At 40.8% G+C, this 17,954-nt stretch overlaps 1 protein-coding gene across 1 annotated transcript in view; it reads right to left on the bottom strand.

The window, feature by feature from the left end:
* Nucleotides 1-3,055: 3,055 nt before the first annotated feature.
* The window catches only part of vipr1b (vasoactive intestinal peptide receptor 1b), a 67,735-nt gene continuing 52,836 nt past the window's right edge, over nt 3,056-17,954 (bottom strand). Inside the window, exons 7-13 of the mRNA XM_033638162.2 lie at nt 15,538-15,691; nt 15,327-15,387; nt 15,159-15,231; nt 11,741-11,832; nt 10,339-10,468; nt 9,733-9,774; nt 3,056-7,136 (exon numbers count right to left, since the gene is read on the bottom strand). Of these exons, the coding sequence (XP_033494053.1) occupies nt 6,942-7,136; nt 9,733-9,774; nt 10,339-10,468; nt 11,741-11,832; nt 15,159-15,231; nt 15,327-15,387; nt 15,538-15,691 (747 nt within the window). The 3' untranslated portion in view covers nt 3,056-6,941. The remainder of the gene's footprint in view (nt 7,137-9,732; nt 9,775-10,338; nt 10,469-11,740; nt 11,833-15,158; nt 15,232-15,326; nt 15,388-15,537; nt 15,692-17,954) is intronic.

Here is a 17,954-nt window from a genome sequence, read left to right on the forward strand (position 1 = left end):
GCTTGATTGAGTTGAGATCTGAAGCCCCTGAAAAAACTTTATAAGGGCACTGTGACCCTTAGCAGCGCACAATGAAGTGGAAAAAGTCGTTTATTTGGATAACTTCTCTCGGACCCTTTGAGCTGTCCATTACAAATATATTGTTTCTTGAAGAACGTTGTGTGCTGCTTTCTGATGATATTACACATTCATATCTGCTGGAACATCATGCTGTCTGCTTGCATATCATTTGATCAAGTCATCTCTGGAGTGCAAGTGAAATATGAATATTTTTAATGAAAAAGACCTGAACATTATTTTTCTTCACAAACAACAACTTGAGCCTTCAGTGAGCATCTCTGGGAGTAAAATAATAAATGCGTCATCTTGAGGTCATGCCCTTGTCAAGTAGCAGGGAGCACAACTTCAGTTACACAACACTTTGTGTTAAATGAAGCTGGTTGCAAAAATGCTGGCACGGTGCTGCAGTGGTCAGCATTGTCACCTCACAGCAAGAGGGTTTCCAGTTCGAACCCTGGGTGGGCGTGCTCGTCTGTGCCGTGCTTGCATGTTCTCCCCGTGTCAGCATGGGTTTTACTCCAGCTTCCTCCCACAGTCCAAAGACATGCAGGTTAATTGGTGACTCTAAATTGCCCGTAGGTGTGAATGTGAGTGTGAATGGTTGTCTGTCTCTATGTGTCAGCCCTGTGATAGTCTGGTGACCTGTCCAGGGTGAACCCCGCCTCTCACCCAGTGTCAGCTGGGATAGGCTCCAGCCCCCCCACGACCCCTAACAGGATAAGCAGTTATGGAGAATGAACGCATTAATGAATGGTGACACACAGACAGTACAAAAGGTCTTGACCTACTGATGATGAGATGATTGCATTATTACAAAAGGTATAGACACTTAAAGCTGGAAGTCCTTAAAAGCAAAAAGCTGCATTTTCTAAAATAGAAATATTAATCCATGTACTACCCAGAACTTCAGAGAGCAAATTGTTCAACCTTTTATCCAGTATGGACTAAGGGGATGTAATTCGTGCACTCTCCTATCTCTACTCTTAAACCTCTCTATACAGTCGATCACTCTGCTCTTAGCTTCATAATGACGATGGCTTTAGAATGCACCTTTTCACTGCTATTCTGTTGCTATGGGAACAACTTTGGTCGCTGTTAACTTCCTGTCAGTTACCATGGAAGCTATAATTATTGTAGGTTCCTTGTTAGCTGCTGCATTAACAAACATCTCAACAGGAAATACAAAGGCTCTCATTAAGAATGTTTGTGTTGTCAAGTTAGAAAATGCCTATTATTTGGGAAAGCTGGGTGGCAGTGAGAAGAGAACGGCACTGCAATGTATATATTTACAGAGCACTTCTTGGCAAACTACCTGGGTATCTTATATCTTTTTAATTACAGACCAGTTTTACGCTGCACAAGGTTGCGAGACTATTTGGTCCTTGAAAATCATCACATCAAAAGAATACTTCAGTTCCCAAATGATCATTTGTATATCAATTACTCACCCTATGTAACACCCAACTTGTGAAGAAAACTTTGGTTTTGTTTGTTTTCACTTCACGTTACTTGCACGAGTTTGAACACTATATTTTGTGTTGATATGCGCCAATAACCTGTTACAATTCAGTCCAGAGAAGGACCCAATATGCAGATCAACAGACAGGTATGCAGGTTTTAACAAAAGGCGAGCTTTAATGAAGGTGGTTGAAAACATCCAGGGCCGAGAGGCAACTCAAAGTCAAAAAAAAAAAAAAAAAAAAAAAAGTGAAACCCAACCGAGGAAAAACACAATGATCAGGAATGGATGCGGGACGAACACAAGAGGAACTGAACCCAGGATGAGCACACAGGTATATATCCACAGAAATCTAATCACCAGGACGAGACACAGCTGGAGTAGGAGGACACGGGGAAAAGTAGTGAAACAGGGATTGGCTGACACCATGGGCGGAGCAGACAAGACTAAATACAAAACAGGTGTGAAGGAAGACTCAGGGAACAGGCAAGGTAATTTGTTTAACCCTTTGAAACCTGGAATGACATCACTTTTCTTGTGCTGCTTTCAGGCACCTTTGTGAGTATTTAAACCCTTGAATCCTGAGCAAAACAAAAAAGAAAGAAAGAGATTTAAAACATATTAAATTTTTATATTAAAATAAAATAGGAAAAAAAGAAAAAACTAGAGAAAAGCTATATTTGTAATTATTATGATTACATATTTGAAATTATGGTACAAAATTATTATAATTTGTAAGCACTTTTTCCACGACATTTCCTTGTTTGTTTTTTCAAACTTTCTTTCTTTCTTTTTCTTTTTCTTTTTTTTTTTTTTTACTAATTTTCTTGTTTTGAATTTTCTCTTTATTGCTGATTTCTTGCAAATGTTTTGGTCATTTCTTCTTTCATTGCTCATTGCCTTCTTCCTGTGTTTTTGAAAACACATTTTTGAAAGAAATCAAGCCAATTTGTTCAGGTTTCAAAGGGTTAATAGTGCTTTTTATATACATTTATTGCTCCATGTGAGTGCAAATGTCTGCAAAAGCTTGTAAAATGAAATAAGCTAATCCTTCTAATTAATTTAAATCCCTTCTGACTGACACAGAGCAGTGTGAATATGTGTGTTTTCTATGAACTGATGTTGTCTCTCATGTTGATGTCCTTGGCCTGTTTGTTGTATAATTTGTTGACTGTACCTTTCGTGTGCTTTGTTGTTTTGTATGTATTGTAAAAAGGGCATAAAAGACAATTCATTTTCAATGGCCTTGAAAGCATCTTTGTAGCAACATATGACGTGGAGTTCTTTTTCATAATCTCCATGAAAAAGTGAACTTCTTTTTTCTGTATTTCTAAATAATTAATGTTACACAGTTTGAGTGGAACAATGTGAAAATTTTATGGTGAGTTAAATTTCCTGCCAACACAAGTCTTTACATGCACTGTATAACAAAATTAACTATGATGATAGTAACAGTAATAATAATATTAATAGACAAAAGAAGTGGTCTTATGTGAGCAGAAATAAAAACTTACGATAATAAATACTGACAGTACATTTGTAGCTCCACAATTTTATGCAACAGTGTTACACACATTATACCAACAAACAAATCTTAAATATACACAACACAATATCCAGTTTGCAAATAAACAAATCTATATTACACATGCTTCTATACTGAATACTTATTGTAAGTGCACAATTGGATGATTCTTGATTCAATATCACTTCTTAATATTGTCTCACTGGTACAAAACACCATGCCAGGTCACCTTAACACGAGAAGATTACTGTATATTCACCTATACCCGTGACTTGAAAACACTGTATATTTAGATTGTTACTTCAATATGTACATATGTATTTACATTCACCATTATGAGAGGTACAAATTCACACAATTACATTGAACTTTACTGACAACAGAAGACAGGCACAAAACAATGTGGGATAATGAGTCTTGAAGGGAATAGCCTGACATTTTGGGAAATACGCCGACTTGCTCTCTTGCCAAGAATCAGATGAAAAGACTGATACCACTGAGAGTGGTATCAGTCTTTTCATCTGTTTACTAGAAAGTGAATATTTCCAAAAACATTGTACTGCTCCCTTAAGCCTTTATCACAAGCAAAACCTCCCATACACTATGAAGGCCTTTGATGTTCATCAACATTAACGTGTGTTATTTAAAGGGAAAGTTCACCACCTTTTATGTAGATGTCCAGTCAGTGTTGATGGTAATGAAGTCCACTGGAGCAATAAATTCTTCGATGCTTGCTATATTGACCAAGAAAGACGAGTTCTCAGCAGCAAAATCTGTTGTTCTTCCTGCATCTAGCGCCATCATTAGATGTGACAGGGGTATAGTTCAATCAGGAGACAGAAGAATGAAGTATAGATAATATTTAATACAGAATATGAGCGTAAGATTTAACAGAAGTCTTTTATTTGGCACTTGGACCCCAGAGGGAGATATTTTGGGATCAAGGGACATCTGAGCGACAGCAGGATAAATCTCCCCATGGACTCCAGACACTGGTGGAGGTGCTGGCCGATGACTCTGAGGCTGATGACTGCTGAGGCATTTGAGGCTGATGAATCTGTAAAAACTAGGTGGTGATGACTACTACAGCGAGAAAGAATTACAGCAGAGGAAGAACCATATTTAAAATGAGGAGCAGTGAGATGATAGGCTGACAGAGAAGGTGTGAACTGGTTGATTGTGAATCAGCTGATGAGTCAATTGACCTACTCAGACAATGATACGTAGAGATAGTGAGTGAGCATGCGTGCAAGGAGTGGAGGAAACTTAGAGCCTGAGCATGAAGAGTATTGTCTTCCTGACTAACTTTCACTAGAGCTTCATTTGGAAGCAGGGAAGAACTACAGGTTATTCTAGCTTTGATTTCTCCTCTGACTAGCTGGGAACCGTGCTCTTGACGCCACTCAAATAAAGAACTTCCTTGTTCTCTGTGCTTGTATTGCAAACTAAGTATGTTTCCAACAGCAAAATTGGCTTTGGATGAGAATATATTTTAAAGTGTTTTGGCTGACTGATATTCAGCTGTATTTATTTGAACCAGAGAATCTAGTTGAAAAAATGAGGCTGTGGCTGCAGGAGGATCTGGCTGCTGGAGCCCCATCTAGAACCTGAGCTGCAGAGAGCAAACACCGACTGGCGGTGCCTTTGCTCAAATTGCCCTCTGATGCCAACAGAAACTGAATCACTCCGCTACAATGAATTAAAGCGTGAATAGTTTTTGTTGGATGTTGTCGCCAACACAGACCCTGAGATAGTCCATGGGTGATTTGACAATGATGCGATCTGACCAGCTGAGTTGCAGGTGATACCATCAGCCGGCCAGTTCACACCACTGCAACCTTTCTCTGCAACGTTCTAAAGCGGTTTTGTCTCCGCACGAATCACTGGTCTGGACTGGGCTTAAGACAGTCTTCAGGATCCTGAAGATAAGCTGGAAAACATAATTAAGCCTAGCAGGGCCGAGATGGCATCCAACCATTGACTATTGTTTCATTTTACGCTGTTTTGGCTAACAAAGTAATGGCAATGGGCATCAGAAGCTTGTTTGCAGTGGATCCTGGTACTGGGACTGTCTCCATGGCTCTGCAAACAGCAGAACTCAGCATTCTTGGTCAGTATAACACACACACTGAGGAATTCATTGCTTCAGTTGACAACATTTACCATCAACACTAACTGGACATCCACATAAAATGCAAAATTTCCCTTTAATTTCACATGGTAGTGGTAGTGGTGTGGTAGTCTGACCCTTTATATCAGATGCAGGTTGGGATTATGGTTTTTTTCCTCCAGGCAAAGCCGGACCTTCCTCTGTTCCCTCTTGCATGAACATGCAAGTGACTTTCAAGTCCAACCTCATAAGCTGAAAAGCTTAACGATAGCATCGCTGTGACAGGACCAGTCATCCTTGTCACCTTGCTTTGCTTTACATAGCGGCTCTACTGACATGTCAGCTTAAACCTGACAAACCAACGGAGGATTCTGAAAGAGATTCTGACAATTTAGGATCTACTGAAGCAGCACCAAGTCAGCTTCTCTGTACAGGTCTGAGGAGTGTTTTAAGTGTAATGCAGTGCCTTTTATTTAGCTGTTAGCATTTAGCCACAGACTGCTACATAAACAAGCTTGTTTAAATATTCCTTTAAATCCTACATGTTGCAATAAACAGCAATAACATTACTGATATCGGAGCCACAATACGATTGGTATGGCACAACAACATGTTTTTCTGTGTGATGTTTAATGACACCTCCCACATGAATGTAAACATTCAAGGACTGAATTGCTTTAAGGCATTTCCTCTCCAGAGCAGCCGGTGAAGATTCGACTGAAAGTGTCACTTCAAAACACTGAAACCAGCCACTCGTCAGTGATTGGCACAAAACTGCCACAGTGCCTCAAATAACAGAAAACAAACCTACGACAGACTCAGAATCACACAAGAGGAGGGGCTGTGCTGATAGAAGGGAAGGCAAAGGGCAATCAGTCTCTGGTGAGAGTGATAGTGCAGAGAAGGGCATTTATACTCCAAACCCATCATTGTGAATCAGCATCACACTGGTCACCCGGTCTGAAGCTGCATTCGTTTGGCATTTGTGGAAAAAACTTTTTTCTGTGTTCCTACACACAGTTTGGTTCTTTTTAGTCGCATAAAAATGCATTAAAATGTGTTTTTTTTTCTCTCACCACTCACATTCAAACACTCCCCCCATAATGCATTTCTGGTAGTTTTCTTTGCCCGTGGTGTCGCTGCACACTGTAACAATGTAAATAATGTGATTCCCTGTTGGAAAGCGTCAGCTCCTTTTCTTCAAACGGCTGTGTCTTCGCACCAGCCTTGTTCATTTAGCACTGCAGGAATCCACTAAGTGATTTTTAATCAGCGCGTAATTACATCTAGTGCGAGGCTGCTGGTGCCATTCACATTTAGATTCCCTCACCTAACCCCATTATTATGTGACATTTTGCCTTGCATCGTGTCTGAGCACACGGGGAGCCTAATAACAACTGACCAAACAATCCGTAATGGTAAAACTCACAAATTCACCTGTACATGTGCACTGAATCATGGAATACAAAAAAAGTGAACAGTTCTCATTTAAATGTGCAAAAGCTGTGTCTGCAAAGCAACGCGCTTGTATCTTTGTCACTTCAACCAATTTTTTTCAAGAAGTGTGGAGATTAAAAGCTGCTTAGAAGCCATCACACTATTTTCTTATATCTTTTTGTCTGCTGTCTCAACACTTTCCTTCGTTCACATCAGACTCAAGTAGCACTTCCTCCAAGAATGCATTTGCTAATGAGGGAGTGCGTATTTCTTTATTCTAGAGCTCACAGTCTGCCTAATGTTTGGCACCACAGTATTTTTTTTACAGCACATATCGCTGTCTGTGTGCGTCATATGCTAGACAGGTCGTCGTGACAGGAAGCTGAAGCCCGCCGTGTTTTCGGGCTGCATCGCGTCAACATGGTGATCTGGGTGCTGAAGTTGTTGCTGCTGCTGCCGATTGATGGATGTTGGTATTTGGTGTCGGAGCCCATGTATCTCTGCAGGTGCCACCTCCGCCACTTCCTCTTGATCTCTCCTTGGACCTGCAATGGATTAAAACAATATCACTTTAATACAGACCACAATTTTACCATGTAGTGTTGTGTAATTGAAAATACACACTGCATGGGAGGTGAATTGGTGAGCGATCTATGATAATATTAAATCAGGATGTGCTGTTATATCAAACCAATTGTAATTCTTTTTGTATGAGTTCTTTTCTTTCAGTGAAGCAGAATGCCACCTTGTTGGGAGGCTTGGCACCTATGGTGAGGTCCCTGCACTTAATGCATGCGAGTAAAAGCACCAGGACACGAGTGTAGATTGCACAATTTTGCTGTTAGTATTTCTGTGTTGCACCTGAGGTGAATAGGTGGTGGCACCCCTGCACACCCCTCAGTGTAGTCTGCCTCTCCACGAGTGGCTTCTGCGTACTTCTCCTAGTTTTGTTTAGTTTAGTTTTGTGTTGGACAGAATATTCTATCTAACCGGTGGTTTTAGATTTTGGATCAAGACTCTTTTAAGCTAACTGTGATAGAAAAGTGCTTTAATTCCCCCTTACTGGTATTTGTGTTGATTTGACTACTAATGTTTTTTTTCCTCCCAGCAGCTCCAGTCCCTGCTTATTTGCTCATTTTGGCTAAAGTAGATAAAACATTTGGTTTATTTTGACTTCACGTCTCTGTCCTTGTTTCAGTAACAAGTCTGTGTGCACTGTTTCTAATTTTCATCGCAATTTAAAATTCTTGAAAAAGTATTTCCTGGGGTGGGATTCCCCCAGGTGGCATTGTCGGTCCTCCTTACTTTTTCCACTTATTGCCCCCCTATGATTTTTGATTAAATTTGAGTTTGTCTTTGAACACAGGCACATTTCTAGGGTGGCAATCTAAATATATCACAAGGACCCATTTTCTGCCTAACATATAGCTGGAAGGCCCTCATCCCATGGGTCCTAGTGCAACCTCTCTACCTGCACTGTCTATATTTACGTCCCTGCTTAAAAGGTATATTATGCAGGAATTGTCAGATGCTCTTTGTGAACATAGGTCTTGTTCACAAGTGAGGTTAAAATGGAGCACGTGATTGACAGGCGGATTGGTGCGGCATCAACAGTAATGAGGGCATTGTGCTGGTCCATTATGGTGAAGAAGGAGCTGAGCTGGAGGACAAAGCTCTTGATTCACCAGACCGTCTATGTTTTGACCCTACACTATGGTTGTGAGATTGGATAGTGACTGAAAGAATGAGATCACAGATACAAGAGGCCGAAATGAGTTTCCTCTGTTGGGTGGCTGGGCTCAGCATTAGAGATAGGGTAAGGAGCTCAGACATCCAGAGGAGCTCTAGTGGAGCCACTGCTTCTTCGCGTCAAAAGGGGTCATTTGAGGTGGTTCGGGCATCTGATCATGCCTCCTGGGCGCCTCCTGTTAGCGCTTTTCCAGGCACCTCTAACTGTTAGGAGGCCCAAGGGTAGACCCAGAACACACTAGAAGGATCATACACCTCATCTGGCCTGGAAATGCCTCAGGATCCCCAGGGGAGCTGGTGTTACTGGGGAGAAGGACGTTTAGAACACCTCGCTCAGCCTGCTGCCCCCACAACCTCATTCTGAACAAGTTGGAGATAATGGATGGATGGATGTTAGTAACCAGTTGTGCAGCTTTGTCCACTTGGTGTTTTGCCTTGCTATATTTGCTTTTTTTGGCGCTGTGTCTGCGATTTTTCATGGTTTCCTCTTGGATGCCTGCTGCGTACAGTCTGGCAGCTGGATGCTACCTTTTTATAAAGTTCCCACCTCACCTGTGCGTTGCACCCAGGAACATCCCGAACATAGCAAAATATGAAGACGATAAGAAAATACAGGCAGATGGCAGAGTGAGAGGGATTTCTTTTGTGTGAGTCTGTACATTGTAAGGAAGGAAACATCCTGCACAGTACACCTTTAATAAATAAATAATAATTATTTCTCTGACTTTCTGCCTCTTGCAGAATACTTGCCATTGTTATTTTTGTGCCATTGTTTTATTGTAGTTTACATGTACGTGAATACAATGCAATTTCTGCCATATGTCGATATTACATGTCCTGTGTTTTTGTCGATACCAGTAATATGACAAACAATGAGAAATGATTCCAGGCCTGTAAAGCATTCCTGTGGCTCGAGTAATTTTAAAACCCTACACGCTAGGTTTAACAGTTCACAAAGGATACCTGAACATTGCACTGGATTAAAATTCCGGCAGCATCGTGTCAAACCTTGCCATCCAGCCCATCACTGTGATTTAATCTGGCCCAGCACTGGGAACATAACTAACACAGAGAGCCTCTGCAGACATCACCGACTACTAGCTCCCTGCCAAAAAGGCTGTGCTTTTTACAGCCTTCCCACCCTGCAGGCAGAGTGCAGAAAATATGCTGCGGGGAGGTCCAAGGGAGGCGTTGAGCGCTTGGTGACTCATCCTCACAGCTCCATCCACCTTTCAGCTGTGTGTGAATGTAAGTGGTGCACCGAGGGAGTCAGAAAAACTACAGATAAGCTACATTTTCTGAGAATTACTGTAGACTGTCTCTACATGGAAATCTTTTAAAAGTGTGTTTATACAAAAAGTGTTTACATCACTGTGAGGGGGGGGCACCTACCTCTCCGTTGAGGAAGCAGTAAAGAACCGCGACCACAAAGCCCTAAATGGAAAGAAAAACACAGATAAGATAACGGCGTGTGTCACGGGGAACTCTCCAGTTGCATCTGTTTATTTTGTCTTTACAACTATTTGCTCACTGAAGCAAAACATGTGACATTCATGAGACATATAAATGGAAAAACAATGCAAAGTGTGTGAGGGTTAGTTTACAGTCATAATGAGAAGAATGATGGGAGGAATGTTCTGGAAAGGTTTCCTTGGTTTCCAGGCAGCCTGTAATGCAGCTGTGCTGTCTGGCTGCATTCTCCATCATTCCTCATTATGTGATGAACTGAAATAACACTTGGGGTTTAAAATGGTAACACTGCCACTGAATCAGCCAGCAAAACCCCTGGAGACCTGCCATCATTTCCTGCAAGGCTTCCTTCAATAGAAACACTCACAGGTTGGAGCTGACAGGACGCCAAATCGCTACTTTAAGCACTGAGGAAAGTTTAATTTAAAAATGCAAGAAAAATGTGTCTCGGTGTTGAATGACCTTCATGAAAGGCATCAAATACAAATTCCTCAAAGTAAAATTGTTCCCAAAAACTTGACGTTTTACCTGAAACGACCCCAGAATCAGGTCAAAAACCAGACGCAGCTCAGTCTTCACTTGCTCTGGGATGAATGCAAACACGATAAAATTGATTCCAAACAGAGGAATCAAAAGCAGCGTTGATTTCGCCAGCCTCCTGAAACGACAGAGAGAGAGAGAGAGGAAAAAAGGGAAATTTCTCCCTCCGGTGAAACCAATTTTGAATCTGTCTCTATATGTGTCAATAATGAAATGCAACTCAAGAGTACTTTTCATTTTACATTTCAGCTTTGAGGACCGGAGGTGGGGGGAAAAAACACCATTAAAAAGAATCAGTGGGAAAATAGCTCATGCATTATGACCGGCTTATGAGACGCTCTCCATCACAGGAGAAAACACTATATCAAGCACTATATCTCTGTGCAAAGCAGCTGTCAGAGAAAGGCTACTGTGATGACTATCGCATAAGGCAGGCATTGAATTTCTTTTCTGATGTTGAAAAAGGATTGGTCATCCCTGCATTGCTTTGAGCATTGGAAGTTTAAAGGAGCCACGGACAATAAATGGAATTCACAGCAGACTGGACCAACAGGACATATATGTTTATCTTAATATCAGCTTCCTGTGTTGATTTGACATACTCGTTTACTTTTGTGAATGCAGCTAACTTTCACAGAATGTGGACCCAGGACAGAAACTGTTGAAGTGGTGTAGACTTTCCCCAGCGTGTGGAGACAATCCATTCTCATCCAAACTGGTCAAATAACCCGACTTTGTCAGTAGATGTAAACATCAAAATATGATGCCATAGGTACCCTCCTGCATCTGTTTTGGATGGTCAAGAACAGTGGCTCAAATGACGCTTGTAAATGCTTTGCTTCTTTTGAAAATAGACTTCTATTTTCACAGGAAATGTACGTTCCATGTATACAGCCTGTTCAAAATGAACTTACAATGTACGTTAAACACTTTATTTAGGTTTAGGCAACAAAAGATCATGGTTAGGTTTAGAAAAAAACATCATGGTTTGGCATAAAGTGAGTAAAGTAAGTAGTGTTGTTGGACTGTCTCACTCTACAGTAGTTGCCGACAGCATCAGAAATATCTGCCAGTTGGTTTGTATCATATCGCCGCAAAGAGTATCTCTATGTTGGTGCCTGATGCTGCCATCCATTGACAAAGCAGCTGAATTTGAGAAGTTTGGTTGTTGCCAGCGGCGTCAGAAATAGCTGCTGCCTGGTGTGTATCGAACCAGCATGAAAGGTGCCTCTGTGCATTGGTATCTCACACAGAGATCACAGAAAAAGCAGTGGTAATTGATGAGGTGGGAGTGAGAACGGGCTGGTAGGGATCGATAACGTTTCACCCTATCTGACTTAGTCAATAATACAAATTTAAAGCATGGAAAAAAACATGGAATTATACTTACGAGTACTGATTGGACTCATTTCTTCCAATATCTGGGCAGTTGATCTTCTGGCGAAGTATTCGTATGATGCAGATGAATAGAATAAAGTTCATCTGTGGAGGACAGTATAGCAGTATTTTATAATCTAAATGGGATTTAGTGCCGGTGGTACAGGAAATGTCAATCAGAAACATAAAATCTTTCCAAAATGAAATTCCTACATGGATAAAAAGCCCATTTTAAGGTCACTTCCACATGTTTTCAGTGTCTAATCTAAAGGATATGAACAGAAGCTCGATGCCGACTTTAATCTCACTCTGACTGGATTGTGGCGCTGCCCTGTGGGGAAAAGAGCATTTCTAAATTGTTAATTTGTGTTGGACCTCTGAACTGGCAACACATCACAGTCAGAGCTGCTGCGGAGAGAAGAGACAGAGGCATCTGACAGCCAGGCTGCTGATCCTGATCCTAATGTGAAAGAACACAATTAAACCTGCTGTGTCTGCTGCCAAGCAAAGACCCACAAAGCAAGGCATCAGCAGACATCAGTAGAAGAGCGTTATCTCAGAAAATGTTTTCTGCATCCCATAATGTCCTCTTAAAACTCTGGTATTTGGTATAGTCTTTATGTAACTCCCCAAAACGGAACTAGTAAGTAAATTCATAGGCAGGTTCCTAGAAAGGACATTTGGTATGAACTATGAGGTGAATGGAGACAATGTTAGAAACAGCACAGTCAATTAATTCTAATTATTTTCCAGTGTAAGACACTTTTAGTGGGCCGGTTCTCAGCACTTTTATATTTTACTCTTTGCTGTACCCTGACTTTTTCTTGTGCACCACCATCTGCGGCTATCATCACTGCTGATGATGAGAAGACTGGATCTTTAATGTAGCCTCAAGGGCCTAACACAAGTGTGTCTGGGCCTTATTGATTGATATCAATCACCCTCCACTAGCAAACCTACTTGTAAAACTGATCAGACCCTGGCTAATTAAAATTTTTTTTAAAAAAAAGCTGAAGCTATATAGAAAGGAAAGTGTTCTGTAATAAAGGAATAATGAGGAAACATTTCTTTTGAATGAAATGGAGCAGTTCTTTCAAAGAAATTATTCGAGGAATCAAAAGCTAAATGCACACTTATAGCGGCTAATTAAACTCAATGCCATCAATATAATTAGTGCCAAATTAAATAGTTCTTTCAAGAAATCACAGACCTGGGGAAAAAAGCATTCAGTAAAGCAGTGCAAAAATGCTGGGCAGAGACGCAGTTCATTTAATGTAAGTACTTTTCCTTCTCACCACTTAACATACTCTACTGCAGCTTCTTGAGTGCTACTTGTTGAAATAATCTAAACCCTCCTTTTGACATCTCTTCAAGTGTATCTCACTCACAGTGACATACCCATACAAACACACAAACACAAACAAGCTGCCAATGCAGATTGCCGTCTCTTTTTCTTGTGAGATAAGTGGTTCAATCTGCGGTTTAAAGCTCAGGGGAGTTCAACCTTTTCGCTTTCATATTGGGGCACTAAATATGAAGCGACAGCCAGTTAGTATAGCTTTGCACAAAGACTTGAAGTAGGGCCAAGCAGCCAACTTGGTTATATTCTACAATAAAAAAAATCCACCCACTGGCATTTCTTAATATATCTCTAACCAGAATTACTGCCCCACGGTTGTATCCCCCTGTGCACCAGTCAAGTTTCTCTTGCAGTTAACATCCATGCCTGTGAAAACATGGATGATTCGCACACATTTCATCCCCGCGCGGCACAGACCTACACAATCAGCACAGTTTCAAGGTGGATACCAAAGATTAGTGCCACCAGTTCTATATCTGACCAAACGTCCCCCCTTCTGTTCCTGAGATGTGACATTAAGTAATGGCCAGAAAAATGTTTTATGCAGGAAATTATGATGTCACAGTGAAGTTGACCTTCGACCTTTTGGATAGAAAATGACATCACTTCATCATTTTATCCTATTAGACATTTGTGTGAAAATTTGCCATAATTAGATTATGAATTCTTGAGTTATGGCCAAAAACATATTTTGTGAGATCACACTGACCTTGACCTTTGACCTACAACCACCAAATTCCAATCACTTTATTCCTCAGTCAAAATGAACGTTTGTGCTAAATTTGAGGACATTCCCTTCAGGTGTTGTTAAGATATCGCATTCAGGAAAATGAGACAGATTCAAGGTCTAAGGGGATGTATGTGCCAAATTTGAAGAAATTCCCTCAAAGCGTTCTTGAGATATCGTGTTCATGCAAATGGAATGGACAGACAACCTGAAAACAAAATGTCTCCAGCTACAGCTAGCCCCGGCGCAGAGGCATAAAATCTATACATATATATATCATAATAAATAGTGAGCTTTAAAAGGTGCTGGTAGTCAGATTGTTTTTACCTTTGGACAGAACTAGGCTAGCTGTTTTACCCTGTTTCCAGTCTTTGTGCTAAGCTACGCTAACAAGATACTGGGTGTAGCTTCACATTTACTGCACAAAAATGAGAGGTATTGATCTCCTCATAACTTGTGGCATTAGAGCAGTAGGGATATTTCCAAAAAATGCTTTACTATTGCTTGGGGAGCTTGGCAGAAGGCAGCTTAGCTTAGCATTGAGACTAGAAGCAGGCAGAGACAGCTAGCTTGTTTTTCTACAAAGTTGTACCTACCAATATTATCTTGAAAGCTCACCAAGTAACACAGTAGGCTATATGTTGCTTGGTTAATTCGTACACAAACAGAAGAGTTACATGCTATTTTTCTTGGCTAACAGCAGCTGAGCTGTTTTCCCCTTCTGCTGGGCATGCTAAGCTAGGCTAACACAGCTCCGTATTTAACACACAGATATGAGAGGCACAGGTATTGATCTTCTGATATATATCAGAAGATCAATACCACTCTCATATCTGTGCGTTGGATGAGCAAATAAGCTTATTTGGAAAAATGTCACACTAATCCTTCAACATCTGAGGAACATCTAAATGTCAGACTATTTTTCAAGGGTAATTCAAGTGCATCTACAAACACTGCTAAACTTATGTCCACAGATGTTGATGCTGATGTTGAAAATGGAAACTGAAGGAAAAACAGCAATGAAGGTGCTGAAAAATGAGATAAATGATGACAGGCAAGTCAAACTAATCGATGCTGACTATCCTGCCAACTGCCAAGTGAAATGAAAACTTTGAGGTCGTAGGCTACCTCTCAGTTGTGTTGACGTACAGCAGAAATACCAAGGAGATGAGTTCAAAGGAAATCAGATAAATTACACTGCAGATAAGCCTGAGATGGACTGATAATAACTGACAAATATGTTCCTTCTGTCAGTGGCAATTAGTTTTACTTAAGAAATGTCTGGGTTGAGAGTGTGAACAGCTCTAGGTGCATACATGTTAAAAGAGTAATCTGTAAACTTACCAGGATTGACGCCAAAATAGGGGTTTTAATGATCCACCAGAAGACGTCAGTGTTCTCAATTATATCCCAGCACCTGGTGAAGAACGAAACAATATTCACATACAAGATGACATAAAAGCAAAATCAGACCTAGATTTACACTCTTGAGTTTCCTGGTGTTTTTCTTACCCCACATCATTATAGTAGGCTTTAGTAATGCTCCACGCTGTGATGAAAATTGTTGGACCTCCTAGGGACATAAAAAATACATAAAAGTGTGCACCTGAAGTTATTATTGCATCCCAGCGGCACGGGTCACAACCTGTAGCTTGTCTTCAGCTGAGGTCTCACTCCAAAAGGAGCAGAGACGTATCAAAGCAATAAAGGAAGGTGATCTCACCCCAGCCGATCAGAATGTAAGCCCAGAAATACTTCCTCTCGGAGAAGAAAGAGACAGCCAACAATGCGTGAAGATAAAGGCCTTCCACCAGCAGCCAGAAGAAACTGGCCATTATGCAGTACTGGAAGAACACAATCACGACTTTGCAGCCAACCTGGCAATGGGCACAAGACACAAAAGCATGAATCTCACAATGATGTCCTTTGTGGAAACACGGACAGTTAAGACATTACAGTGCAGAATGATGGCAAAATTACATGTAGAAAACAAAAGAATGCACATATTGATTTTCTCTTTCTTTTGCTCAGGCTGCCTGTATTTAACCTCTGAAATAAGATGATACATTTTTGCACACACAGATCCATTAGTTTCAATCAAACAAGAACAAATTAACCATGAGAGCAAACTGAAGGCAGCACAAGCTGGCTGACATGCCTGTGAGCAGTCATTTTACATGTTAATCAGACAAATCTACTTCAGAGCTGTCAGTGAATTAGAAGTGATTGCAGGCTAATAATGAGGTGGTAATAAAGAGGTTATTCTGCATCACAGACCATAGACGTCATTTAGGTATGGCGAGGTATGGCAGTTGCCATACCTTGGAATCTCGAGAAAAAAAAAAGAGAGAGGTTCTGTAGTCATCTTACTTGTGAGTGTCCCTCATATTTGTTGCAAGTGATCAGATGTGATATGTTAGATAGTCCGAGGCGCACTGGCTGGTTGTTTTCATTGTATTGCGCTTAAATAGGTCAATAATATGCTCATCAGTGAATACGAGTGTTAGTGAATCAAATTGTTCGCCACTTTGCTCCTCCGCGAGTTATGAGTTATGTGAGTTATGTGAGTTATCTGTGTGTTGTAAAATCATTTTGCTCTGCTGCTGTAGACAGCCTGTCTAAATGAGGTCTTGAAGCCTGTCTGATTGTATGTGGGGTTTTTTTCTTCATGTCGGCATGTTAAGCTTGTATTTTCGGTCTCTGGAATAAATTTGCCTATACAGTATTGTACCAAATTGGCCTTTGTATTACTGTGTTTCATACACCGGACCCCTTGGTTATCTTCTAGAAATTAGCTTGTAATTAATTTATTTTCTTTATTTTCTATGAAGTTAAACACATGACTAATGATAATTAAACATCCGCTCACTGTCTGTGGTGCTGAAATATGCGCCGAAATAGGTCTGATGTTTTCACTGCTCTCACCAAGTCGTACATTACATGCAAACATGAGGTATTATGAATGTGAGAAACAGCTTCATGTCCTTTGAAACAGTTTTCAGTAGCATAGTATGTACTTCTGACAGGTCAAAGACCAAAGTGAAGGTTTATATAAGTTCATATTTTTGAAACTCCATCATCAGTAGCTCTGTGACGTCATGTCATATTGCTATACCTTAGCTTTTGCTGAAATGATGCCCCTGATCACAAAGGTAATCATTTTAGTCTAATATCAGCAGCTTTATTCCCTTAAAATATGTCTAATGACAGGAGTATCTCCCGGGGGCCATTAAAATGAAGGAGCATGATGTCAGAAAGGACACTGATTTGAACATGTGAAATGTGCTTCAAGCACAATTGGCTTTCTTGAAGTGTGTGACACATTGAGCTTGAAAGTCATTCAAGAATTAATCTGTACCAGAGTCCTGCATCGGGTCAGGTACTCAAGAGTTCCAGGCAGGTGACCCACAAAAAAGGTGATTCGCTGCTGGTATTTTGTAAGGATTGAATATGAAATATTCATTCATTCATTTGGGAGTCTATCCCAGCTGACATAGGGCGAGAAGCGGGGTACACCCTGAACAGGTCCCCAGACTATCACAGGGCTGATACATAGAGACAGACAACCATTCACACTCACATTCACACCTACGGACAATTTAGAGTCACCAATTAACCTGCATGTCTTTGGACTGTTGGAGGAAGCCGGAGTACCCAGAGAAAACCCATGCTGACACGGGGAGAACATGCAAACTCCACACAGAAGGGCTCCTCCACCCCAAGGCTCGCACCAGAAACCCTCTTGCTGCGAGGCTACAGTCCGATGTGAAATATATTAAAATAAAATGACAATATCAATAATTTAATTTAATGTTTTAACATGTTATTCCCCTGACTACTAACTTTGTGTCACCTCTCTTTGTTTTTGCGCTAGCTGCCTAACCAAATTATTTAAACAGTGCATGGTTAAAAGGTGATTTGTGGTGACAGGTCGAGTTGTAAAACTATTGGGCGGGTGACAAGGTGGATGCGATATCCCACGTCACAGTTCTGGTTCGGGAGTGGGTCTTGAAAATCAGACCCATGTAGAACTCTGATCTGTACCACTGATTAATAAGGCAACATTTATAAAGAATATATGAACCTATAGTGGCCATATTATTGGTCAATAAGTCCATTGATAAGAACAACTTTTGGTTT

This window comes from Epinephelus lanceolatus, chromosome 20 (assembly GCF_041903045.1).
Source record: "Epinephelus lanceolatus isolate andai-2023 chromosome 20, ASM4190304v1, whole genome shotgun sequence".
NCBI lineage: Eukaryota > Metazoa > Chordata > Actinopteri > Perciformes > Serranidae > Epinephelus > Epinephelus lanceolatus.